The sequence below is a fragment of the Salvelinus alpinus genome, chromosome 35 (genome assembly GCF_045679555.1).
Source record: "Salvelinus alpinus chromosome 35, SLU_Salpinus.1, whole genome shotgun sequence".
NCBI lineage: Eukaryota > Metazoa > Chordata > Actinopteri > Salmoniformes > Salmonidae > Salvelinus > Salvelinus alpinus.
Window position 1 is genome coordinate 25,263,835 of NC_092120.1, and position 27,125 is coordinate 25,290,959.

Sequence of the window (27,125 nt, forward strand, 5' to 3'; positions counted from 1 at the left end):
TAGGCCTTGAAATACATCCACAGGTACACCTCCAATTGACTCAAATTACGTCAATTAGCCTAACAGAACCTTCTAAAGCCATGACATCATTTTCTGGAATTTTCCAAGTTGTTTAAAGGCACAGTCAACTTAGTGTATGTAAACTTCTTACCCACTGGAATTGTGATGCAGTGAATTATACGTAATTTAATGACTCCAACCTAAGTGTATTAAAATTCCGACTTCAATTGTACAGTATATACTTACATACACACACACAGTGGCAAGAAAAAGTATGTGGACCCTTTGGAAATACCTGGATTTCTGCATAAATTGGTCATAAAATTTGATCTGAAATTCATCTAGGTGACAATAGACAAACACAATCTGCTTAAACTAATAACACACAAACAATTATACGTTTTCATGTCTTTATTGAACACACCGTGTAAACATTCACAGTGCAGTGTGTTAAAAAGTATGTGAAACCTTGGATTTAATAACTGGTTGACCCTCCTTTGGCAGCAATAACCTCAACCAAACGTTTTCTGTAGTTGCGGATCAGACCTGCACATCGGTCAGGAGGAATTTTGGACCATTCCTCTTTACAAAACTGTTTCAGTTCAGCAATATTCTTGGGATGCCTGGTGTGAACTGCTCTCTTGAGATCATGCCACAGCATCTCAATCGGGTTGAGGTCAGGACTCTGCCTGGGCCACTCCAGAAGGCGTATTTTCTTCTGTTGTTGATTTACTTCTGTGTTTTGGGTCGTTGTCCTGTTGAATCACCCAACTTCTGTTGAGCTTCAATTGGCGGACAGATAGCCTAACATTCTCCTGCAAAATGTTAGCAAGCTGTCCAAGCCACGAGGCAGCAAAGCAGCCCCAAACCATGATGCTCTCTCCACAATACATTACAGTTGGCATGAGATTTTGATGTTGGTGTGCTGTGCCTTTTTTTCTCCACACGTAGTATTGTGTGTTCCCCAGGTGTGCAGCAATGTTTTTTTGGGACAGCATTGGCTTCTTCTGTGGTGCCCTCCCACGAACACCATTCTTGTTTAGTGTTTTACATATCATAGACTCGTCAGAGATGTTAGCATGTTCCAGAGATTTCTGTAAGTCTTTAGCTGACACTCTAGGTTTCTTCTTAACCTCATTGAGCATTCTGCTCTTGCAGTCATCTTTGCAGGACGGCCACTCCTAAGGAGAGTAGCAACAGTGCTGAACTTTCTCCATTTATAGACAATTTGTCTTACTGTGGACTGATGATCAAGGCTTTTAGAGATCATTTTGTAACCCTTTCCAGCTTTATGCAAGTCAACAATTCTTAATCTTAGGTCTTCTGAGATCTCTTTTGTTCGAGGCATGGTTCATATCAGGCAATGATTCTTGTGAATAGCAAACTCAAATTTTGTGAGTGTTTTTTTATTGGACAAGGCAGTACTAACCAACGTCTCCAATCTCGTCTCATTGATTGGACTCCAGGTTAGTTGACTCCTGATTCCAATTAGCTTTTGGAGAATCATTAGCCTAGGTGTTCACATACTTTTCCCAACCTAATGTTTAAATTATGTATTTAATATAGACAACAAAAATACAATAATTTGTGTGTTATTAGTTTAAGAATTACTGTCTATTGTTGTGACTTAGATGAAGATCAGATCAAATTTAATGTAAAGTTTATGCACAATTCCAGGTAATTCCAAAGGGTTCACATACTTTTTCTTGCCACTGTATATACTGCATATATAAACAGTATATGAACTATGTTGTGTAAATTCTTCAAGTACATATAATGCAAAATCAATAAAACATATTCCATCAATCCACTCCAGTTAAATTACCCTCCAATGTGGAATTTCTCTATGTTCAAAGCCATAAGCCTGGCTTCAATTTGACCAAACACATACGTATTTATCCAAGGGAGACACAGCCTTTTAAAATTAAAGACTTTCCTGCTTTAACCTACATTTTCCTTTTGCACATTTCTCATTTAGAAAATGTGAATCTCTGAAAGTTGTAGACAAACAAATGTGAATTACCTCAAACCATTACCATCAAACTCTGAAAAACACTATCTGCATTATACTAATGTCATTCCATTCAGATATTGATGCCAGCAGATCCTTTTGAATGGGAAATCCCTAGGCAAAATATATATATAAAAAAATTAAAAGGTTGAAGCATTTCTTAATTGACAAGTTAAGCCTAGTACCTCCCCATTTCACTCTATTTCAAAACACTCCCATTCCCAGCCTACTGAAGACAATGCTGTTGCCAAATTATTATACTGCAGTCAGAAGTCTCACATGCAGACCCATCAAAAACAGGGCCAGTTGTCGAGCAAGCATAAACCCTGCCATCAATTCCTCTACATTTTTACATTTTAGTCATTTAGCAGACACTCTTATCCAGAGCGAATTACAGGAGCAATTAGGCTTAAGTACCTTGCTCAAGGGAAAATCGGCAGATTTTCCCCTGGTTGGCTCAGGGATTCGAATCAGCGACCTTTCGGTTACTGACCCAATACTCTCAACCGCTAGGCTACCTGCCACCCATAGGGTTGGGTGGTATCAAGATTTTCATATTTAATACAGGTAATGAGTGGAGAACAGGAGGGCTTCTTAAAAAAAAACTAACAGGTCTGTGAGAGCCGGAATTCTTACTGGTTGGTAGGTGATCAAATACTTATGTCATGCAATAAAATGGAAATTAATTACTTAAAAATCATACAATGTGATTTTCTGGATTTTTGATTTAGATTCCGTCTCTCACAGTTGAAGTGTACCTATGATAAAAATTACAGACCTCTACATGCTTTGTAAGTAGGAAAACATGCAAAATCGGCAGTGTCTCAAATACTTGTTCTCCTCACTGTATATACAAAAAAACTATCTTAATCCAGGAAAGTATTAAATGTCTCCACTGTAACAAAGGAGCTTGATCTTGACATCTAGCCACTTAGCTAGCAAGTTGCCAAAACAAATGCATAGCTGGAGCCCTGACTGGATATAAATTATTGTACACATCTTAGATTTCTTCTAGTTATATTTAACTCATACGCATTGAAAATCGTACCGTCAGTATATCTCCCAAGCCTACATTCCTCTGAGCCCTGGAGGTGGATCAGTTCATCTGAAACACATTAGACGCATCTGTTTCTCACCCCTATCATTGGCCTGGACACCTACTTGTAAATGCTGCCCCTTCTTTCTGATCTGCTCACTCCTTACGTCCCCATGTGCCCTCCCTCAGCTCCAAACATGCCCTCCTGCTCAACCTTCAGTGGTAAGGCAGGCCATGCACCCCTAATACTCTGGTTGGCCTGAGTTGGCCTAAAATATTTGGGGTTAACATGTATGATAGTACGCCTCAGCCTCGCCATCCAAACCGAGTCAGCTATAAATCCAGGCTGCATCACATCCGGCCGTGATTGAGAGTCCCATAGGGCGGTGCACAATTGGCCCAGCGTCGTCCGAGTTTGGCCGTCATTGTAAATAAGAATTTGTTCTTAACTATCTTGCCTAGTTAAATGAAGGTTACACATAAAAAGCAATGAAACAAGTCATCTACTGGTTAACTGTTTATGGTCTGGTCCAGATGTCAGCTACAGTATGACTTGGCATATCCACAATGGCACAACTAGGTGTTACTCTGATTCTGTTTAATAGTGAGGGTGGTAAATATTAGCAAAATAGAACAACGAAATGACAAAATCTGTTTTAAAGTAGATTACGGTCAAAATGTAACATGCTGAAACGCTGATGCCATGGCTTCCTCATTTTGTGAGGCACATCTACTTGATTTCTGACCAGCCGTTTGAAGTTAGGATAGGATATGTATTTATAACATTGACATGCTGCAGTGAGAAGGCCTTTGATGTGGGATGAGATACAACATACAGTTTTAGAGGGAGTTATGTAATAGTAACTAGTCTAAGAGTTGTTTGTTCATGCTCCAGTTTCTCTTTTGTGTGTATATGCAGAATCACTCGGGAAAAGGACACACACAGTACCTATAATACAGGCTCTTACTTACAGCCTCTTAAATAATATAATACAGGAAATACAGTATTAAAAGTTTCCATACCCCTTGACTTATTCCACATTCACAGCCTGAATTCAAAATGGATTACATTTAAAAAAAAATCTCACCCATCTACACACAATACCCCATAATGACAAATGTTTTTAGAAATGTTTGCAAATGTATTGAAATACAGAACAATCTCATTTACATAAGTATTCACACCCCTGAGTCAATACTTTGTAGACAATCTGTGAGTCTTTCTGTTTGAGTCTCTAAGAGCTTTCCACATTTGGCCTTGTGTTTTAGGTTACTATCCTGCTGAATGGTGAATTCATCTCCCAGTGTCTGGTGGAAAGCAGTCTGAACCAGGTTTTCCCCTAGGATTTTGCCTGTGCTTAGCTCCATTCCATTTCTTTTTTATCTTGAAAAAAACCTTGAAAATATGGAGAGTGGTACTCAGTAATGCGTTGTATTGGATTTGCCCCTTTGTATTCAGTACAAAAAAAAGTGAATTTCTTTGCCACATTTTTTGCAGTATTACTTTAGTGCCTTGTGGCAAACAGGATGCATGTTTTGGAATATTTTTAATCTGTACAGGCTTCCTTCTTTTCACTCTGTCAATTAAGTTAGTATTGTGGAGTAACAACCTCTCTGTTTTCTATCACAGCCATTAAACTCTGTTTTAAAGTCAGTATCCTTCCTCTCCAGCAACTGAGTTAGGAAGGACGCCTGTATCTTTGTATCAAGTTCAAATCCCCGAGCTGACAAGGTACAAATCTGTCGTTCTGCCCCTGAACAGGCAGTTAACCCACTGTTCCTAGGCCGTCATTGAAAATAAGAATTTGTTCTTAACTGACTTGCCTAGTTAAATAAAGGTAAAATAAAAAAATAGGTGGCCTTCTTTGCAAGGCATTGGAAAACAACCATGGTCAAATCTGTTTGAAATTCACTGCTCCACTGAGGGACCTTACAGATAATTGTATGTGCGCGGTACAGAGATGAGGTAGTCATTCAAAAGTCATGTTAAACACTATTATTGCACAGAGTCTAAGCAACTTGTGACTTTACTCCTAAACTTATTTAGGCTTGCCATAAAGGGGTTGAATACTTATTGACTCAAGACATTTCAGCTTTTATATTTAATTCATTTGTGAACATTTTGAAAAACATAATTCCAGTTTTACATAATGGGGTACTGTGTGTAGGCCAGTGACAACAAATCTCAACATCAAAAGGTGGAAAAAGTCCAGGGCTATGAATACTTTCTGAAGGCACTGTATAATGGCATGGCAAAAATGTATGGGAGGATAAGAGAGATTAGTTTCAGAAATGTTTTTTATTTATTTTATTCAACAAACAGCACAAAACTGCTCGGAGAGAGCGTCACAGAAGTTTACATACACTAAGTTGACTGTGCCTTTAAACAACTTGGAAAATTCCAGAAAATGTCATGGCTTTAGAAGCTTCTGATAGGCTAATTGACATTTGTGTCAAAAGGTGTATGGTAACTTCGAACTTCAACTGTATATATATATATATATATCTCTTTGTACCCGTTTCATAAACATACACCCACAAACTCTGCCAGGAGACTTGGTAGTCTGTGGTCAGGCCAGGGTATCACAGATGCACAAGACCCTTTTCATTATTGGATGTTCCCCAAGCAAGCACATGTGGTTATCATACACTTTCTCATTGTGTGTACTTCATAAGAGGGAACCCTCCGATTATTTAATTAAAAGTGGCCATGTGCCAGTTTGGGAGCATTGTGATCTGACCCAATTGGTCAGAGATTCTGTGTGCTCATAGAAAGCCTGGGTGTACAGTAGAAACAGTGGAGGCTGGTGGGAGGAGCTATAGGACAACAAGCTCATTGTAACAGCTTGAATGGAATAAAAAGAATGAAGTCAAACGTGGTTTCCATACATTTGATGCGTTTCATACCATTCCATTCCAGCCATTACAATGAGCCTGTCCTCCTATCGCGCCTCGCACCAGCCTCCACTGAGTAGAATTGTCATGTCAGTGTTGCTACTGCAAAACCTCTCAAACGACAACTGAAGTGGAAAACAATCTGAACTAGACTCCTGAGGCAGGGGAAAAAACAGACAGAGTAGAAAGCTAATGACTTTTAATGAACAATGGTACAGTTCCTCCGTTTAATCCTCACAGAAATGATCTACAGGCTACAAAACCAAATCAAACAGCCCATAATAGTACAAGCACAGCTTATAGTCATAACAGTTGTAGGAGCGCTGAACATCTTTGATCCAACCGACCTAGTTATAAGGTTTCAAATGTACGAATACACAAATGGTTGACTACCACACAGCGGTCCTCCACAACTACGCACAGTTCATTTAACTATATTGAAGGAAAAGTAGGCATCAATGGACCTACCCCAATTGCTCTAGTCTATAAAAAAGGTACCTAGAACATAATAAAGCTGTTATGTGGAAGAAAATAACTCCCCCTTGTGGCCAACGGCATTACCTTCAGTGTAATGTCACGTTACAGATTAGTAGTCTATGATAAACGACCAGTCCAAGGGATATATGGTTTCATGCCATTAGCAGCACAGGCAAAGTTCACTTCAAGGCATTGCCTGCAAGCGGTATCATCTTACACTTCTAGATGTTCTGTGCTTCAAACATGGTCTAAACCGTTACATATCACATTATTAATCTGTACCTTACTTCTCTACGAAAAAACAACATGTGCCATTACAGTAAAAATACATGAGGAAAAAGAGGGAACCAGGCGTCACATTTCAATATCCTTAGCAAGTTAATTGAACAGTTAACATTGTGTCAAAATGTATTAACCAGGCCTCCAAAACACCAGAAACTCAGCAGGCAGTAGTGGATCTGTATTTGGATCAGTGCTTAAATTAGAATAATAAAGGACAATCAAAAATGCAAGCTCACGATGAACTCTTTCCCTAAAGCACATGTTCATTTAGCTTGGACAGTCAAAGTCTAGTACCAGTCAGTTCAAACACAGAATACATTCACTATCACATTTACACACTCTCTCTTAAACACAGTGAGAAATAAATATACAAAAACAAGTCTGAATTTAAATCCAACAATCAATCTGAACACTTTGAGCCTAAGTAGAAGAAAATAAACAACAACAAAAAAGAGGTCCAACAGATTACGATGTCAGTCATCAGCAACCTTGGGAAACAGCCCACTACAGACAATAGCTCGTCTCATCCAATCAAAATGAGTCAGTCTCGGGCCTCCCGGGTGGCGCAGTGGTCTAGAGCACTGCATCGCAGTGCTATGCTGCGCCACCAGAGTCTGGGTTCGCGCCCAGGCTCTGTCGCAGCCGGCCGCGACCGGGAGGTCCGTGGGGCGACGCACAATTGGCTTAGCGTCGTCCGGGTTAGGGAGGGTTTGGCCGGTAGGGATATCCTTGTCTCATCGCGCTCCAGCGACTCCTGTGGCGGGCCGGGCGCAGTGCGCGCTAACTGAGGGGGGCGGGTGCACGGTGTTTCCTCCGACACATTGGTGCGGCTGGCTTCCGGGTTGGAGGCGCGCTGTGTTAAGAAGCAGTGCGGCTTGGTTGGGTTGTGCTTCGGAGGACGCATGACTTTCGACCTTCGTCTCTCCCGAGCCCGTACGGGAGTTGTAGCGATGAGACAAGATAGTAATTACTAGCGATTGGATACCACGAAAATTGGGGAGAAAAGGGGATAAAAAAAAAAAAAAAAAAAATGAGTCAGTCTCAACTGCAGCCAAGGACTAAACATACGTAACAATATCCACAACATGGCCGATCCAAAAGCCAGTAGAGTAGAACGAGGGAGTGGAACTTCAAAGAGCCCTTTCACACTGGGAGACCTTGGGTGTTTTCACTACAGCTAAGACCAAGAGCATAGGAAGCCAGGTAGACCACAACCTACTTATCCACTAACAAAAGCCCTCTGACACACCCCTATTCTGTCATAAGTGTATGAATGATTTGCATAAGAGGTAATACAACAGAGTACATAAAAGGCAAAGAGGCTGCTTACTTAGTTACTATACTGGAACACCAGCCAAGTGAGTACATATGGCTTGAAGCTTTGTGAAACAAATGTTCTATGAATCAGTGTGTATAAAACGTGTATAAAATCTGTGCTTGTCAGTGTTACCAAGTTTAACTTGCTGCCAGTAGGAGATCTTTCCTTTGAGGAATAAAACATTCTATGAAATAATGTTTACCAGCTAATTCATCACCAACAGGACAGGGGAAAAAACTGGCTTAAGTCCTGAGTTCAGAAGAAGCAGTACGTTCCATGAAAAAGTTCATGGTTAAAAAAAAGCCCTTACAAAAGGTTAATGGCAGTTTAGCCACTAATGAGTTTCAGGGAGCTGTGTGGAAGGGGAATGTTCTCTGAAGCAGTCCTACTGGAGCCACTGAGTCTGCTCAGTGCAGTGGGATGAAGCCCATATCAGGAGCGTCTCCCAGGATGATGGTATTGTGGGTGAAGGAGGGAGAGGGACTGGCCAGGCGGAAGGCCGGGTTGTTGGAGTGCAGCGAGAGTCTCTTGCTGCTGTTCACAGGGGGACATTCCATGGACGGGGCCTGGCGCCCTGAGCACCCTGTGGGGGGATGCCCATTGGCAGAACAAGAGCAGCCCGTGGGGGGAAACCCATTGGCGTACCCAGAACAGCCGTTGAGGAGACACCCATCAGCAGACCCTGAGCAGCTCGAGGGGGGAGGCCCAGTGGAGGAGGAGGGGGCTGGGGACCTGGACTCTGGTCTGGCTCTCAACTCCTGGCCAGGGGCAGTCTCGGGGGTGCCAAGGGGCCAGAGGCCCTGGAGTTCAGGAGAGCGGAACACCCTCTCCAGAAGGTCCTTAGTTCTCTGAGTGCACTGTGTGAAGAAAGGAGGAAGGCAGAGAAGTCAAGAAAAAGGGAAAAGTGAGAAAAGGAAACGTAAGAGAAGGAAAAAGACGAAGGGATATGAAGAAGTGAGAGACAGACAATGATATGGCAGAACATGGTTAATGAAGGGAAAAGCACAGGAGCTGAAAACAAGCATTAGTTTGGAGCGGCACAGTGAGATTAACGTAAGAGCAATAACCAGGTTAGGTGCGACAGCATGGCATTGTGGAGAAAGAGTGAGTTGTTGGTGACAATCCTGTTAGCACAGGACAGGGAGGAACAAAGGCGAAAGAGACGATTAGATACAAAGCTTGGGGAAGCTTCCCTTCCCTCCTGATAGGGGAGTGAGGGGATATGTAGGACAGGACAAAGTGTATGGTTCCCCTTGGGTCACCGGGGTTGACAAGATGGGCTCGTTTATACCAGGGAAAGTATCCATTATATGCAACAGCAAGGAAGGCAATACTGTAGTAGTAGGGGGTAGAATGTAATTCGAGAAACATGAGTTACAGTAAGGCTACTTTAGTTTGGCTGCTGTGACATGAAGTTTATCCTGTCCATTGTACACTGCTCAAAAAAATAAAGGGAACACTTGAACAACACAATGTAACTCCAAGTCAATCACACTTCTGTGAAATCAAACTCTCCACTTAGGGAGCAACACTGATTGACAATAAATTTCACATGCTGTTGTGCAAATGGAATAGACAACAGGTGGAAATTAAAGGCAATTAGCAAGACACCCCCAATAAAGGAGAGGTTCTGCAGCTGGTGACCACAGACCACTTCTCAGTTCCTATGCTTCCTGGCTGATGTTTTGGTCACTTTTGAATGCTGGCGGTGCTTTCACTCTAGTGGTAGCATGAGACGGAGTCTACAACCCACACAAGTGGCTCAGGTAGTGCAGCTCATCCAGGATGGCACATCAATGCGAGCTGTGGCAAGAAGGTTTGCTGTGTCTGTCAGCGTAGTGTCCAAAGCATGGAGGCGCTACCAGGAGACAGGCCAGTACATCAGGAGACGTGGAGGAGGCCGTAGGAGGGCAACAACCCAGCAGCAGGACCACTACCTCCGCCTTTGTGCAAGAAGGAGCAGGAGGAGCACTGCCAGAGCCCTGCAAAATGACCTCCAGCAGGCCACAAATGTGCATGTGTCTGCTCAAACGGTCAGAAACAGACTCCATGAGGGCCCGACGTCCACAGGTGGGGGTTGTGCTTACAGCCCAACACCGTGCAGGACGTTTGGCATTTGCCAGAGAACACCAAGATTGGCAAATTCGCCACTGGCGCCCTGTGCTCTTCACAGATGAAAGCAGGTTCACACTGAGCACGTGACAGACGTGACAGAGTCTGGAGACGCCGTGGAGAACGTTCTGCTGCCTGCAACATCCTCCAGCATGACCGGTTTGGCGGTGGGTCAGTCATGGTGTGGGGTGGCATTTCTTTGGGGGGCTGCACAGCCCTCCATGTGCTTGCCAGAGGTAGCCTGACTGCCATTAGGTACCGAGATGAGATCCTCAGACCCCTTGTGAGACCATATGCTGGTGCGGTTGGCCCTGGGTTCCTCCTAATGCAAGACAATGCTAGACCTCATGTGGCTGGAGTGTGTCAGCAGTTCCTGCAAGAGGAAGGCATTGATGCTATGGACTGGCCCGCCCGTTCCCCAGACCTGAATCCAATTGAGCACATCTGGGACATCATGTCTCGCTCCATCCACCAACGCCACATTGCACCACAGACTGTCCAGGAGTTGGCGGATGCTTTAGTCCATGTCTGGGAGGAGATCCCTCAGGAGACCATCCGCCACCTCACCAGGAGCATGCCCAGGCGTTGTAGGGAGGTCATACAGGCACGTGGAGGCCACACACACTACTGAGCCTCATTTTGACTTGTTTTAAGGACATTACAGGCTGATCCAACTTTGATGTAGTGTGGTTTTCCACTTTAATTTTGAGTGTGACTCCAAATCCAGACATCCATGGGTTGATAAATTTGATTTCCATTGATAATTTCTGTGTGATTTTGTTGTCAGCACATTCAACTATGTAAAGAAAAAAGTATTTAATAAGAATATTTCATTCATTCAGATCTAGGATGTGTTATTTTAGTGTTCCCTTTATTTTTTTGAACAGTGTATTATGCTTCCAGTGACACCACTTCTAGTGAATAAATACAATCTTATTTACTGTACTTTTGAATAGGGTGTGTTTGTCAGTAAACCATCATGCCATATCCTCATTACACTGGGTTATATGATACTTTCCTCCCCCAATTGCATATGGGTAAGTACATTTCCTTATCAAATTGGATAAGAGACAAACAGATGAATGTTTAGGATTAAGGCTACCGTAACCTCTGACCTCACCACATGTGCTCAGCTGCCCCAGGGCATAAGAGACAATGATTGATAATAGGAATAGCCCAAGTTTGAGAATATGATGCTACAGTTGTTCTAAGCTGTGTGTTCTACATCAAGTCATCAACATGACATCCACATGCCTAGAAAGGGCTGAGAGAAAAATAGGGATTAATGAAGAGGGAGATGAAGGATAAGTTATGGCTCAAATAGTGGCAGAGTGGCATGCAGTTCCAGAGGTAAGGCACATCATGATGCCCCACAACATACTATGGCTCAATTCACAACACCTTTCCACTTGCCCTAGTGAGTCAGTGACACTTGTTCTACTGAGTAATGAATACAATGTACTAACGGAAATTAAAACCCTACAATTGGATGGGTGATAAGCCAGTATCCCAACATATATTTCTCACAAATTGTGATGTCATTTCACAGTTACTTATGATAGCAGCCACACATGATAAACATGCAAACTGAACAGATAACAGCAAAAATAAACGTGTGGTGATGGGTTGGAGCTTGAGCCCTACTCTTACCATCGACCCTCTACATGAGGAAGTTACCCTTCAGGCTGTGCAGGACAGAGCAAAACCCTGACAATTCTCCTCCTATAGTGGAGTGGGAGGAACACATCACAAAACTGGGAGTTAAAAGTGTTACACACTGTGGAGCACAGAGATTGTCAGTTTAGTTCTGGTATAAAAAGGAGAATCACTCAAATTGTAAAAAGCTACTAAGGGAAAAAAGGCCTCAGGACTGCAGGATAAACTGATGGTAATATGGAGTTACCGAAAGATTAAAAACAGAAAATCATTTAATAAAAACAGGTAAAGATCATTACTAAGCCAAGATGAAGGAAACTTAGAGGCCAACCTTAAAAATAAATATTTAAGATTTATTTATTTAACCTTTATTTAACCAGGAAGGGCTCATTGAGATTTAAAATCTATTTTTCAAGAGCGTCCTGGCCAAGATAGGCAGCACCAAGTCATTACAAAAATTACAGACAGACATGAAAAACTACAAGTAATCTAGTAAAAACCATTGAATTCACAAGAGTATAAGATGGGAACACTTTATAATTATGCCTCTACAATGCTTCATATTATAGGATAAAAATATATAATTCAGTGGGTGAAAACACACTTTGGTTATGACATTTCACTTCATTATGTTATAAAATCAATTTTACCAAGACAAATATGATTTTTCATGTTCCGAATCGTTCACTAGAGATTAGAGGGACAATAGATCGCTGTGTACCTGGCCATTAGCGACTGGCCGTTAGCGAGTTTGGTAGGCTATTAAAAGAGGAATGGTCCAAAATTCCTCCTGACCGTTGTGCAGGTCTGATCCGCAACCACAGAAAACGTTTGGTTGAGGTTATTGCTGCCAAAGGAGGGTCAACCAAGGGTTCACGTAATTTATCCACCCTACACTGTGAATGTTTACACGGTGTGTTCAATAAAGACATGAAAACGTATAATTGTTTGTGTGTTATTAGATTAAGCAGAATGTGTTTGTCTATTGTTGTGACTTAGAAGATCAAATTTTATGACCAGTTTATGCAGAAATCCAGGTAATTCCAAAGGGTTCAAATATTTTTTCTTGCCACTGTTCCAACAGGTGCATGATAATGGTCCATTCTAAATCAGAACTAATTTCACACGTATTAGTTAGTATATTGTTGGGTTCTGAAAATATGAAATATACTTATTCATGTCACTGAGGGAGAGAGGGGAATGTATATTGTTTACAATCTGTCCTATGTTATTGTTAGCCATCAGGGATCCTATGGGAGAAGAGACACAGTCTGGTACTGTGAAGTCAATATGATAGCCGTGAGTTGGGGAGGAGTGAGCAATTTGGGGTCGAAGCCAGGTCAAATGAGGTGAAGAAGAACAGATATCACTAAGGTTCTGTCTAGCAACAGAGATGCATTGGCTGTTCAGATGTGTAGGAGGAAACTCAGTATAGGAGAAAGTGTTCAATATCAGTGCTTGTGTGAATATATATTTTGTCTTATGCAGCTGTATGACCCAATGGGTGAATAAACTTGGTTTAAGCTTTACTAATCGTCTGAGTTATACTAGGTTCATTTAGAACCTAACAATATGTAAAGACAAGATTAAATTAAGAATAGTCTGATGAGTGACAATATTATCACTTGTGAATGATGCCCAGCATGTGCAGTAAGGCAAGAAACAGCAACTTTTTCAAATCAGTCACACACATCATGTAGCCTAGCCCATAGGCCTATATGTTTTGATATGGTTTTTAACTAAAGTGGTCGAATAACTCCAAACGTAAACTACAGGCCTAGGACCCCTGGAACACGGTTAGAGAGCACAGTGAAACGTGTTCTTATAAGAGTTATGACCGGCCCCTATTTGAAAGAGGATCCCAGCTTCTTGTGGGGCTATATTTATTGCTCAATTCTTAAAATTAAGCACACAACCTAGCGTACATAGGCGGCACGTGAGTTTGAGGAAGCTAATTTTCACCTTAAAAAAAATGCACCTTCATAATAAAGCATTCCATGCATCATCGCATTTGCAGACTTATGTAAGATACATTACAAATAATAGGTTGATGAGTAGATTGCATAGCCATAACATTAAAGTAGCACTGACCCAACAAGGATAAATAGTGAATATGCACAGTACGCACTCACCAGGGATCGCAACTAAAGTTGCATGAATAACTGTAAATTAAGCATATAGGAGGACCTGTTTCTTTGTTAACTGCTCAACACAGAATAGCCACATAAGCACACTCCCTCGAAATATCCTTTCAATTATATTCAGTTATGTTCAATTGTATTCTTCATACTATAAAATAATGCCACAGAATTCTAAGGAAATCGAGTCTGCTAAATGAACTAGTGTAGCCCAGAGCCATATAGCATAGCCCAAGTTGAGGACAATTCAGAATATGCCATTCTGTTTTTCTGAAATAGACAGGTCTGAAGAAAATGTAGCCTAAGATAAATAATGGATTTATTGCGCTGGTGTAGGTTATGAATTTATTAGACTTTTTAAAATGTAGATGTTCCATGAGTCTGCATCAGTTGCTTGTAGACTATGCGTGGAAGCCAGGAGACACTAAAAGTGTTGATGTTAATTAAATGGTCAATTACAGTAAAACTGGAAGTTATTTGCATGACAATCACCAGCTGACAATTTCATCACTGCCACAGCACTATTTTAGAGAAGAAAAATAATTCTCTGGACTCTACTGATTTAGTCCCCCTAATTTTGACTATCCTACAGAGTGAAAACTCTGTTTTTGATTGGACACCCCAAATATTGTTTTGGGAGTCCAAACAATATCGCTGCTCCTAAGAGGTGCAGCGGTCTAAGGCACTGCATCTCAGTGCTAGAGGCGTCACTACAGACCCTGGTTCGATTCCAGGCTGTATCACAACCAGCCGTGACTGGGAGTCCCATAGGGAGGCGCACAATTGGCCCAGCATCATCCGGGCTAGGATTTGGCCGGGGTAGGCCATCATTGTAAATAAGAATTTGTTCTTAACTGACTTGCTTAGTAAAATAAAGGTTAAATAAAATAAATAATCAAGACAAATTAGATGAACATAATGCAACAATATAAAGTGACTTGAATTTTCAAAGACCTGCCTGTAAGTGAATACAATATGACTGGTGATAAAGTACTTAATAATAAAATAAAAAAACATCTATGTAAAACCAGAGTTCACCCATGTAAACCTAAACTTTCAACCGTTTTCTGAAAGCATCTCTGTTGCAAGAAATTAGCTTCTACAAACCTCAGCCATTTAATTTCCATTGTGGATATCTACACTTATAGCCTGGTCCACACAGGTGCAATAAACACGAGTGTGGAAACCGTTCAACTATACAAACTTGCAACAACAAAAAACATAGGGGTACAGCTAAGAGGTAGTTCCGATTCAGGCAAATACCAATTATTTAAAAATCAGGTAAAAAGAAAAACACTAAAAGCAAGACGTAATGTTCATGGATGCAGTGTCCTATCCCTAATGTGCATTATAAGAATAGAATGTGCACCATCCTCCCTCTTATGACACAATATGTAACATACTATGGTAAGTACATTTGGAGAAGGGGGGGGTCTGAAGGGAATATAGTGGGCTCATGCAGGACAGGCACAGGGGCAGAATCTCAAATGCATACTCCTCGAGTCCACTCTCCTGAAGAAGGTGAGAGGACACGAGGAGTATACAATTGAGATTCTCCAAGGGTCAAGGTGAAGACTTTTGAACTACAGCACGGTCAGGACATGTAGCCACTAGATGGTGGCCCTACCATGTTTGTGTCATTCTTGGCCAGGAAAGGGGGCCGCCCCATGTCCACTGCAACAGCAGGTGGAATGTCTTCAGGGGCCAAAAAGCCTCTTCTGTCAATTAGACTGAAAGACATGAGAGGAAAAGAGAATGTTAGAAAGATACATAGACAATTTCCATACCCAAGAGGACATTTCATTGATTGCAAGTTGTATCCTTGAGGTACTTATTTATTTTTTATTTAACAAGGCAAGTCAGTTAAGAACAAATTATTTTTTACAATGACGGCCTACCCCGGCCAAACCTGGACGACGCTGGGCCGATTGTGCGCTGCCCTATGTGACTCCCAATCACAGCCGGATGTAATACAGCCTGGATTCAAACCAGGGACTGTAGTGATGCCTTTTGCACTGAGATGCAGTGCCTTAGACCGCTGCGCCACGTGGGAGCCCAAAGTTGGGAGCCAAGTTTAACGAAGGGTGAACTGAGATACATTTCATTTGACAGTAGCAACTTTGATTGATGTGGGGGTTTAGCCATACATACTGACCTGGGGGGCATGGGCCCACACAGCGTTGCACAGAAGTTGGTAAAGATGTTGTCGTAAGTGTAGGGATTCCCAGAGTCCTCTGCACCTCTTTTACTCGACCAGGAGCCTTTTATCTGCACAGGAAAGACAAAGTTAAGAAGCAGTCTGGAGACCAAACAGGATCAAACATTCAAGTACTGTATATTTAGGTGATTAGGATGTGTAGTGCGGCCTTGGTGGTCTAGCAGGAATACCGCTTCCTTCGGCACAATGTCTACCGTGCCTGAATAGGTTGAAATCTGTCCACCTGCCCTTTCACCCAACTACTCTTATCTTCGACCTCTGTCTCTCTCACCATCTGTTCAATAACATTTTAGAAACAATCCTCAAAAAAAAGTATGTGTAGAGTACTAAACAAAATATAAAACCAGCAAAAAAATAAATGTCCCTTTTTCAGGACCCTGTCTTTCAAAGATAATTCGTAAAAATCCAAATAACTTCACAGATCTTCATTGTAAAGGGTTTAAACACTAATTCCCATGCTTATTCAATGAACCATAAACAATTAATGAACATGCACCTGTGGAACGGTCGTTAGGACACTAACAGCTTACAGACGGTAGGCAATTAAGGTCACAATTATGAAAACTTAGGACACCAAAGAGGCCTTTCTACTGACTTTGAAAAACACCAAAAGAAAGATGCCCAGGGTACCTGCTCATCTGCGTGAACGTGCCTTAGGCATGCTGCAAGGAGGCATGAAGACTGCAGATGTGGCCAGGGCAATAAATTGCTATGTCCGTACTGTGAGACGCCTAAGACAGCTCTACAGGGAGACAGGACGGACAGCTGATTGTCCTCGCAGTGGCAGACCACATGTAACAACACCTGCACAGGATAGGTACATTCGAACATTACACCTGCGGGACAGGTACAGGATGGCAACAACTGCCGAGTTACACTAGGAACGCACAATCCCTCCATCAGTGCTCAGACTGTCCGCAATAGGCTGAGAGAGGCTGGACTGAGGGCTTGTAGGCCTGTTGTAAGGCAGGTCCTCACCAGACATCACCGGCAACAACATCGCCTAAGGGCACAAACCCACCATCACTGGACCAGACAGGACTGGCAAAAGGTGCTCTTCACCGACGAGTCGCGGTTTTGTCTCACCAGGGGTGACGGTTGGATTCGCATTTATCGTCAAAGGAATGAGCGTTACACCGAGGCCTGTACTCTGGAGTGGGATCGATTTGGAGGTGGAGGGTCCGTGGTCTGGGGCGGTGCGTCACAGCATCATCGGACTGAGCTTGTTGTCATTGCAGGCAATCTCAACGCTGTGTGTTACAGGGAAGACATACTCCTCCCTCATTTGGTACCCTTCCTTCAGGCTCATCCTGCCATGACCCTCCAGCATGACAATGCCACCAGCCATACTGCTCGTTCTGTGCGTGATTTCCTGCAAGACAGGAATGTCAGTGTTCTGCCATGGCCAGCGAAGAGCCCGGATCTCAATCCCATTGAGCACGTCTGGGACCTGTTGGATCGGAGGGTGAGGGTTAGGGCCATTCCCCTCAGAAATGTCCGGGAACTTGCCTTGGTGGTGGAAGAGTGGGGTAACATCTCACAGCAAGAACTGGCAAATCTTGTGCAGTCCATGAGGAGATGCACTGCAGTACTTAATGCAGCTGGTGGCCACACCAGATACTGACTGTTACTTTTGATTTTGACCCACACTTTGTTCAGGGACACATTATTCCATTTCTGTTAGTCACATGTCTATGGAACTTGTTCAGTGTGTGTCTCAGTTGTTGAATCTTATGTTCATACAAATATTTACACATAAGTTTGCTGAAAATAAACCCAGTTGACAGTGAGAGGATGTTTCTTTTTTTGCTGAGTTTATTATAGGTAGCTAATCTTCAGTTACTTGTGAAGCCTCTAATTTCTCCAATGCATTAATGAGTTCTGTCCTGAGTAGCAACCTAGCGGTGTAGCAACCAAAAGCCCTGGTCTTCCATAGAAAACCTATGTAAATTACCATCGCCAAAACAGGCCAAACACTTTTTTTAGACAGAAGTTTTGGACTTTAAAATGTGTTTAGCATGATCAAGTTCGATCCCCACTGAATTATTTTAAAGTTCGCTACAAATCGAGATATTGTATTAAATAGGGATCCAGTCTGACTACTACATTTGTCGTCACACAGGACCACGTGCTGACAGACCATTCACAGGCCGGCAGGCTATGAGGAGGCTCCGTGTTGACTATCAAGCAGGATGAAAACTACGTTGACCATGATCCTTAGCGATTTTTGGTGCCATTCAGCAATATGGGGCGCTTCAAATTCAAATAGTTCTGGCCTCATACGCCATCTGGAGTTTTCTATAGGAATACGTGGATGATGTCAGCGCTATCACTATCTACTATTTTCAAGATCTATGGTTGGTACTTACATCTTCATTTGTTGTGAGGTTGAAGGCCACCAAGTATGTATGGAAACCTGAAAGCCCCAGAATAGACCAAATGGAGAAGAAGCAAATAACTAGTTCAACCACAGTGAGAGGGATTGTCAAGGCTTCAACATACACTAGCAAAGGTTATCAACAATGACTATCAATAACAAGAGCTACATGATCATCAGAAGGCCTTAATGTGTGAATCTTAGGGAATCACAATATTATAGCCATGAAGGCCAAACTACTGGTTTCCCTGAACTGCAATTATACCATATTACTAACTGTTCTGGGTTTAGAAGAAATCACAAAACCCACTATTGTAAACCACATAATGTGTCTAGCCAGCCAGTGTGACAACATTAGGGTGCACACCTGCTTCTGAAGTTTTGCCATCTGTCTAAAAGCCACAGGCTTACACCATTGCCAGTGTGTGAAGAATGGCCTACAGGGAACTGATCCTATTAGGAATGAGTGGGCTTAGGCCAAAGTCTTAGAACCAGGAACAAAATCCTTGTCAACTTTTATCTCTGGGCTAAGAGCAAGAGCAGCAGTGTGGGCATCTAAGCCACTACAGGGATTGTAATGAGATAGAGAGAATGTTTGGTGTGAAAAGGATATCTGGCAGGATTCTCCTGTAAGGCCAGAACTAAGCCATTCCCTCCTTGGGATCCTGAAAAACAGGAAGGTAAAAAGTCAGCAACCCAATACGAACACTCGACAGTTAATATTGTCACGGAACAGCAGGGAAGGAAACAACATAGTGCATTCGTGTTTGTTTGCGAGTGAGCATACATACGTAGCGTGAGGTGTGTGACGACACAACCGAAGATGAAGGAGGTGTGGAAGGAGAGAGAGACTATGAAGCTGTAGAAGAAGCGGTAGTTGCGCTTGCCCACACAGTTCCCCACCCACGGGCAATGGTGATCGAACCGCTCTGAGGGCAGAACATTAAAAAAAAATTGAGATATGGCATATTTGGACACTTTGAACAACAGTCACTACCCATACAGTCCTTACCCACACAGTTGTCACACATGCTGCAGTGTGAGGTCCGAGGAGGGCGGAACATCTTGCAGGTGAAGCAATACTTAAGCTTCACCACCTGCTGGTTAATGAGGATTTCTTTGGTGCGCGGAGGGGGATGGTACGTGGAGGAACCTGAGGTGTCTTGAATCAGGGGAGGGTTAGAGGGAGGGATCGATTCTCTGACATCAATGCAATCATGTTGTTGACATCAACTAGATCACATATGAAACAAAATCTTAACTGAATACACATGCTGCTGAAGGATATTAATCTGTACTATGACCGCCACTGAAACAGTTGACCCCAGACATACCCCAGCTGGTCTAGCTCTTCAGCCATCACCCCAGTCTGTTACACTATATCCTAAGTCTATCTTACCTATCTGCTTCTCAATGTCTGCAGCCTCATCTGGCAGGGTCCTAGGCAGGATTCCAGGGTCTGTAAAGCTGGTCTGCAGTAGGGAGGTGACCACAAACACAAACAACACTCCACCAATCACAGGTATGCAGACGGTCAGGTGAGTCACCAGGAATGGGCAACTGCAAGAGGACAAGAGTGGATATGAGAGCTTGTCTGTCCCTGGCCTTGAGTGGTTGAGACACCCATTCTAATAGGCCTACTGTACAACTCTAAAATCTACATGAGCCAGAGACAAGCTCAATTCAAATAGACAAAATAAACAAAAGCAAAAACTGATTTTTAGGTAGGTATGTATGGCCCTGAGCTTCACTGTTAGTTAACTAGTCAGAAACTTTGAATAACCGAGGAAGCCTACTCAGTCGCTCTGGATAAGAGCGTCTGCTAAATGACTTAAATGTAAATGTTAACTACCTAGTTAGCTATGCAACTGACGTTAGATGGCTGTCTAGACTGGTAACGTCAAGTTAAACAAAAGCGAAGCAATATTATGATGCATAGCCACTTACTCGAATGCAAAGAAAAGGCCACTTGTGACAATGATAAGGCCGAGTGTCAGAGGCAGGATACCACTTTGTCTGGCCAGAATAATCCGTCCATCGCAATAAAAGCGATTTTTCCCTGGAAATACTTCCCATTTTCTCCGAGACCTCTGCACATTATTTTCGGTACAGGGTTGCGTTGACGAGGGTGTTGAAAGTACCCGTGGGTCAATTTGCTGGTACTCACAGTTTTTCATAATGTAATAGGGTCCGGTGATCAATTTAAGTTAGTTAGCTAGCTACAGTAGTTGTTTACGTTAGCATACTAACCACCGGGCTGGCTAAAGTTGGGTATATATCTAACGTTAATCGAATGTTTCTGCTAGTTACGAGATCATTAAGCGATCATGCAAGCAAACCAGTTAACGTTAGCTAACTATCACTATTCTTCTAGCAATTTATTTCGCCAAGTATCAAGCTCATTGCAGCCAAAACAGCGACCGCGTTCCCATTCATACTAACGTTAGTTAGCTAGCCATCGACACGCCACCAAAATGTAGCTAGACAGCTTCTGTGTCTCTCACACACACATACATACATATATATATATATATATATATATAATCGTTCGTTGTATGCGACTGCCAGACTCCACTATTTAGTCCTTTGCTTCACAATTAACGACAAGCTTATATTCTTTTCTAACTAGATAAATGCTCAACAAGCGGTGTGGCCATCTTTGCCTTCCGCCCAAAAAAACTCAATACTGTGCAACTGCAGCCTGCATTTCGAGGCGTTCCTGCATCTGCCTGCCGAACACATACCCTCACGGTCGTTAATAACATAACTGCGGGAAACCAATACCCGACATACCAACGTGTTCTCATCCCTCGGCGTCCTAACCTGACGAATGGACATAATAATAATTAATTCCTTTAATTAAAACTTCTTAGCGATAGCCCCCTTTTTTTAAATTTTCGCCTAAAATGACATACATAATCTAACTGCCTGTAGCTCAGGCCCTGAAGCAACAATATGTATATTCTTGGTACCATTTGAAAGGAAACACTTACGTTTGTGGAAATGTAAATTGAATGTAGGAGAACATAACACAATAGATCTGGTAGAAGAAAATACAAAGAAAAAACAAAACGTTTTTTTTCTACCACCATCTTTGAAATGCAAGAGAAAGGTCCCAGTTCTAGCCATCACTCGGTAATTCCGATGGTGTCCACAAGATGGCAGCAGTGTATGTGCAAAGTTTCAGGCGGATAACTTGAAGTATGAGCGTTCTCCATGACATTTAGTGTGAAGTCACCCAGCTACATATGGGCAAATCGTGAAGGAAACAGTTACATTTTTCTGCAAGAATATCGTCACATCTGTATACTTCGACTTTGATTTAGCTTGTCCAGTATTAGTAGCCATATTATAAGTTCAACATTTGCAAAACAACCAGTTTTCATAACTTCATAACTCTGAATATTCTTAGAATTTTTGTCCAAAAGGAAAAGGCATGCTGTCGCAAACGGTTAGCACCTACATTTTGCGACAGACACAGGGTTTCCGGATACTCCCGTAAAGCCCAGCTCATTGGCTATCTAGCTAGATTTGTTTGACCCCGATTGGTGCTTATTTGACAAAGTTAGAGTTGTTCAGGTGAAGACCGCCAGTGTCATCGGCGTGCCATGAAGGAGTCGCTCTCTGACCTAATATGGTGTCCTATAGGATATACTACACCCCTAATGATATAGTGAAATCTTGTTACGTTCTACTATCTCTGAGGAATACATGAGAACGTGATTTGACTCGTTGAAACAACGTTTAGGGTGAGATTTTCACAGATTCCTTTCTAGGCAAATTGAACGAGTGGAAATACAAAATCGATCGTGCATGCTATATGGACCTTTTTACGATATGAAATAGGATTTTATCTAGCAAAACTACACTTCATGTTATCTCTGGGACCCTTGGGATGATAAATCAGAGCAAGATTTCAGAATATAAGTAGGTATTTCACCTTCAGAGGTGAATTTATCAAACCTATCGCAGTGAAAAAAGTGTTTTGTTGTTAGGAGCTCTCCTCAAACAATAGCATGGCATTTTTTTTCGCAGTAATAGCTACTCTAAATTGGACAGTGCAGTTATATTAACAAGAATTTAAGCTTTCAGACGATAAAAGACACTTATATGTACCGACATTTGTTGTTTCTCTAAAATCTGTATTCTTGACACAAGGCGCTGCACGATTTACAACTGTTCCGTTGACGGGACGCCGATCCCTAACCTATACAGCAGACGCGGAAGGTGTCTGTAATGCGTCTTTCTTTTTACCAACGATTTAAGTTGGGGCGGAAGGTAGCGTTGGGCCAGTCACCAAAAGGAAAATACTTTAAGTGTTGCAACCCCTGGAGTTGGATCCCACTCTGTGTATGGGTTTTTGTTTCGATGGTGCTTCAGTCATGTTAGGGAACAGAGGAGGGGTACATGTCCTACTAAAGCAAACATTTAAGCATTTATGCGCATTGTTACTCCCACCGTCTGAATTTAGTTCTGTGCACCACGGCAAAAGTGTCGGGACATGTCAGTACTTTTTTTGATACAGTAAACCAGCTACACACATTTATGAGTGGCTCTCACAGACATGCTCGATTCATAGAAGTACAGAAAGAGTTGCATCCCGATAGACCATGTATCGAGCTAGAAAGATCCACGGATGTACGGTGGAGTTCAAAATCAGGGTCTGTGAGTAAAGTGCTGTTACTGCTAGATGTAATTTTAGAGGCTTGTGGACAAAGAGGACAAGAGGCTTGTGGACAAACCAAATTAGAAGCCGATGCCCTCTTACAACAAATCCAGAACAAGAAGTTTCTATTCCTGTTAGTCACGTTTAAGTACATTTTTGACACTAGTGATTTTGCTACGAAGGGATTACAAAGCTCTACATTATCTGTGACGGACTGTATTGGTTTAAATGAAATCCTCAAAAGCAGCTTCTCTACGTTCAGAGAAAACTCAGGGGGAGACTTTGATAAAGTTCTCAAGCTAACTGAAGAGATGATGATTAAGCATGATATTAGTAATTGGGATGTGAGCGCATCACGGCAGCGAAAACTGCCTGTAAAATTGACAGACATTGTAGTCACAACTTCATTAGGGAAAACATCCAGAATCAAGAGTGACAGGGACATAAGGCAACTTTGGAACAATATTCTAGACAGACGGATTACTGAGTTGAACTCAAGATTTCAAGAAGACACATACAGGATCATGCAAGCGGCAGACTCCTTTTCCAAAGAATCCCAAACCTGCGGCCTTAAAGAGCAACTGAAGACCACATGCGATCATTATGAAATATCAATTGAGGATGCTGAATTCACTGTTTTTATTCAGCAGTTGAGTTGCAAAATGAACATGGGAAAGAGTGACTTTTCCTCCATAATCAAAACTGTTCGCTGCTCTGGCACCCCAATGGTGGAACAAACTCCCTCACGACGCCAGGTCAGCGGAGTCAATCACCACCTTCCCGGAGACACCTGAAACCCCACCTCTTTAAGGAATACCTAGGATAGGATAAAGTAATCCTTCTAACCCCCCCCCCCCCTTAAAAGAGTTAGATGCACTATTGTAAAGTGGTTGTTCCACTGGATATCATAAGGTGAATGCACCAATTTGTAAGTCGCTCTGGATAAGAGCGTCTGCTAAATGACTTAAATGTAAATGTAAATAATGAGTGTACTTAACAGCTGCACTGATTATATCTTCCCTAATATAAACTCTCTGTTAAGGATCATTGTCACACTTCTTTTTTTCAAATTAAAAATACCTGTATTTATGGAAAATATGTTTGAAAAGGGTATTTTGTTTTTAAATTACATTGTAAATTGGAATGGTAGAGTTTTGTCTTTCATTATCAGAATTTATCAGAATTGTATGGGAAGGTCTGCTCAATCCAAGATTACAACCAACTGAATACAGCATTACCCCAAAAATGGAGGAGGCAGGGAAATGGTCTGTCTGCCCAATATAAAATTATCAAAACTGTCTGATATTCAAAAATAGCATAAATAGGAAAGTTACCAGTTTTGAGGACCAGGATGTTGACAGCTGTGCCATACAGATGGCAAAATATCTGGGAAAATATTTGAGGTACCGATTCCATGTCACAGGATATCAAGATTCAAGACTTCGTGCCTTTCAGCTAAAACGATTGTACAGAATTCTTGCCACCAACAACATGTTGAATATTTGGGGCATAACATCATATAGACCTGCCAACCCTGTCCAACCTTTTAGAGTACCAGATGCGCGCAGCAAATTGAAGATTAAACTCTCGTGCGCGCCGAATTGGGGTTTTCTTCTCCCCCTCATCCTCGTGCGCGCACTGTTTGTGAGTCTGATTGCGATCATTTGTTTTTATGTTTTCAAAATGATTTTTTATTTTAGTGTTGATTAGGAACTGTGTCTAAAAAGCCAATACTTGTGAGCTGGCCCTAGTGATTTGCCCTGTTTGAGAGGTGCTATAGAGACCAATTTTCTTGGTATCCAATCGCTAGTAATTACTATCTTGTCTCATCGCTACAACTCCCGTACGAGCTCGGGTGCACCTGGCCCCCTTGGTTAGCGCGCACTGCGCCCGGCCCGCCACAGGAGTCGCTGGAGCGCGATGAGACAAGGGTATCCCTACCGGCCAAGCCCTCCCTAACCCGGACGACGCTATGCCAATTGTGCCTCGCCCCACGGAACTCCCGGTCGCGGCCGGCTGCAACAGAGCCTGGGCGCGAACCCAGCCCAGCCTGGGCGCGAACCCAGAGACTCTGGTGGCGCAGCTAGCACTGCGATGCAGTGCCCTAGACCACTGCATCAACCAGCACATTTGAGTTCAACCATAATAATTGTTATAATATTTGTTCTATCTTTTCTGAGGGATGAAGGTTCCCTAAGGGTCCCTTTATTAAATCATTTCGGACCCACATTCCAAGCTTGAATATCAATGACTGAAAAACACACTTCAAAAAGTGCACTACTTGAAACATTGAACTGGCATGTAGTGATGCAGTACAGCTTTCCTTAGGTATTAATGAATGTACATATCATTTTACACGTCAATTAGAATTAAATTGATGAAGATATTCCTAACCCTAGGGTTAGGGAAAGAAATACAAAATGGCACCATTTTTGTAGTTCACAACTCTTCTGGTTTAGGGAACAAAATGTATGTCATTACTTTTTTTTACATAGGTTACATTATTTCAGAAAAACTGATATTGCATAAGAAAACGTCTGCATGATTCTAATTGATGAAAGATGCAGCTACAATAATTTATGAATGGCATCAAAAAGTCATAATACAAATTCGACAGGATTACATGATACCTACAGGAAGTATCAATGTCACCTCGCATGACGTAACCGTTCTGGATGCACCACTGTGTATACAATATACTGTATGGCCACAGATAACACAGACACAAAGTCAAACTTGGCTAGCTATATCATCAAAAACAAATAACATTTGTCACATGCGCCGAATACAACAGGCATGAAATGCTTCCTTACAAGCCCTTGTAGGTAGGGGTAATGTGACTATGCATACATGATAAACAGTGAGTAGCAGCAGTGTAAAAACAAAGAGGGGGGGTGTAAATAGTCCGGGTGGCCATTTGATTAATTGTTCAGCAGTCTTATAGCTTGGGGGTAGAACCTGTTAAGGAGCCTTTTGAACCTAGACTTGGCACTCTGGTACCGCTTGCCTTGTGGTAGAAGAGAGAACAGTGTATGACTAGGGTGACTGGAGTCATTGACAATTTTTTGGGCCTTCCTCTGACACCACCTGGTATATAGGTCCTGGATGGCAGGAACCTTGGCCCCAGTGATGTATTGGGCCGTACGCACTACCCTCTGTAGCGCCTTACGGTCAGATACCGAGCAGTTGCCATACCAGGCCAGGCGGTGATGCAACCGGTTAGGATGCTCTCGATGGTGCAGCTGTAGAACTTTTTGAGGATCTGGGGACCCATACCAAATAATTTCAGTCTCCTGTGGGGAAAAGGTGTAGTCGTGCTCTCTTCACAACTGTCTTGGTGTGTTTGGACCATGATAATTTGTTGGTGATGTGGACACCAAGGAACTTGAAACTCACCACCCTCTCTACTTCAGCCCTGTTGATGTAAATGGGGGCCTGTTCGGCCCTCCTTTTCCTGTAGTTCACGATCATCTCCTTTGTCTTGCTCATATTGAGGGAGAGGTTGTTGGCCTGGCACCACACTGACAGGTCTTTGACCTCCCTATAGGCTGTCTCATTGTTTTCAGTGATCAGACCTACAACTGTTGTGTCATCAGCAAACTTAATGATGGTGTTGGAGTCGTGCTTGGCCATGCAGTAGTGGGTGAACAGGGAGTACAGGAGGGAACTAAGCACACACCCCTGAGGGGAACCAGTGTTGAGGATCAGCGTGGCAGATGTGTTGTTGCCTACCCTTACCACTTGGGGGTGGCCTGTCAGGAAGTCCAGGATCCAGTTGCAGATGGAGGTGTTTAGTCCCAGGGTCCTTAGCCTAGTGATGAGCTTTGTGTGCACTATGGTGTTGAACGCTGACCTGTAGTCAATTAACAGCATTCTCGCAAAGGTGTTCCTTTTGTCCAGGTGGGAAAGGGCAGTATGGAGTGTGATTGAAATTGCGTC

The 27,125-nt window shown here is 42.5% G+C and overlaps 1 protein-coding gene across 3 annotated transcripts; it reads right to left on the reverse strand.

Moving 5' to 3' along the window:
- Positions 1–6,126: 6,126 nt before the first annotated feature.
- LOC139564141 (palmitoyltransferase ZDHHC18-A-like) lies at positions 6,127–21,621 on the reverse strand. Of its 3 annotated transcripts, none has more exons than XM_071383359.1 (9): positions 21,514–21,621; positions 19,920–20,080; positions 19,533–19,682; positions 19,312–19,449; positions 19,134–19,185; positions 18,513–18,615; positions 16,081–16,193; positions 15,553–15,655; positions 6,127–8,876 (listed from the first exon to the last, which is right to left on the reverse strand). In XM_071383359.1, the coding sequence occupies exons 1-9, from the start codon at positions 21,546–21,548 to the stop codon at positions 8,427–8,429; spliced, it is 1,305 nt and encodes a 434-aa protein (XP_071239460.1). In that variant the 5' UTR covers positions 21,549–21,621; the 3' UTR covers positions 6,127–8,426. The 3 variants fall into 3 exon arrangements, with proteins under 3 accessions (XP_071239460.1, XP_071239458.1, XP_071239459.1); XM_071383357.1 differs by lacking the exon at positions 21,514–21,621 and adding an exon at positions 20,468–21,264; XM_071383358.1 differs by lacking the exons at positions 19,533–19,682; positions 21,514–21,621 and adding an exon at positions 20,468–21,267.
- Between the last annotated feature and the right edge of the window lie 5,504 nt (positions 21,622–27,125).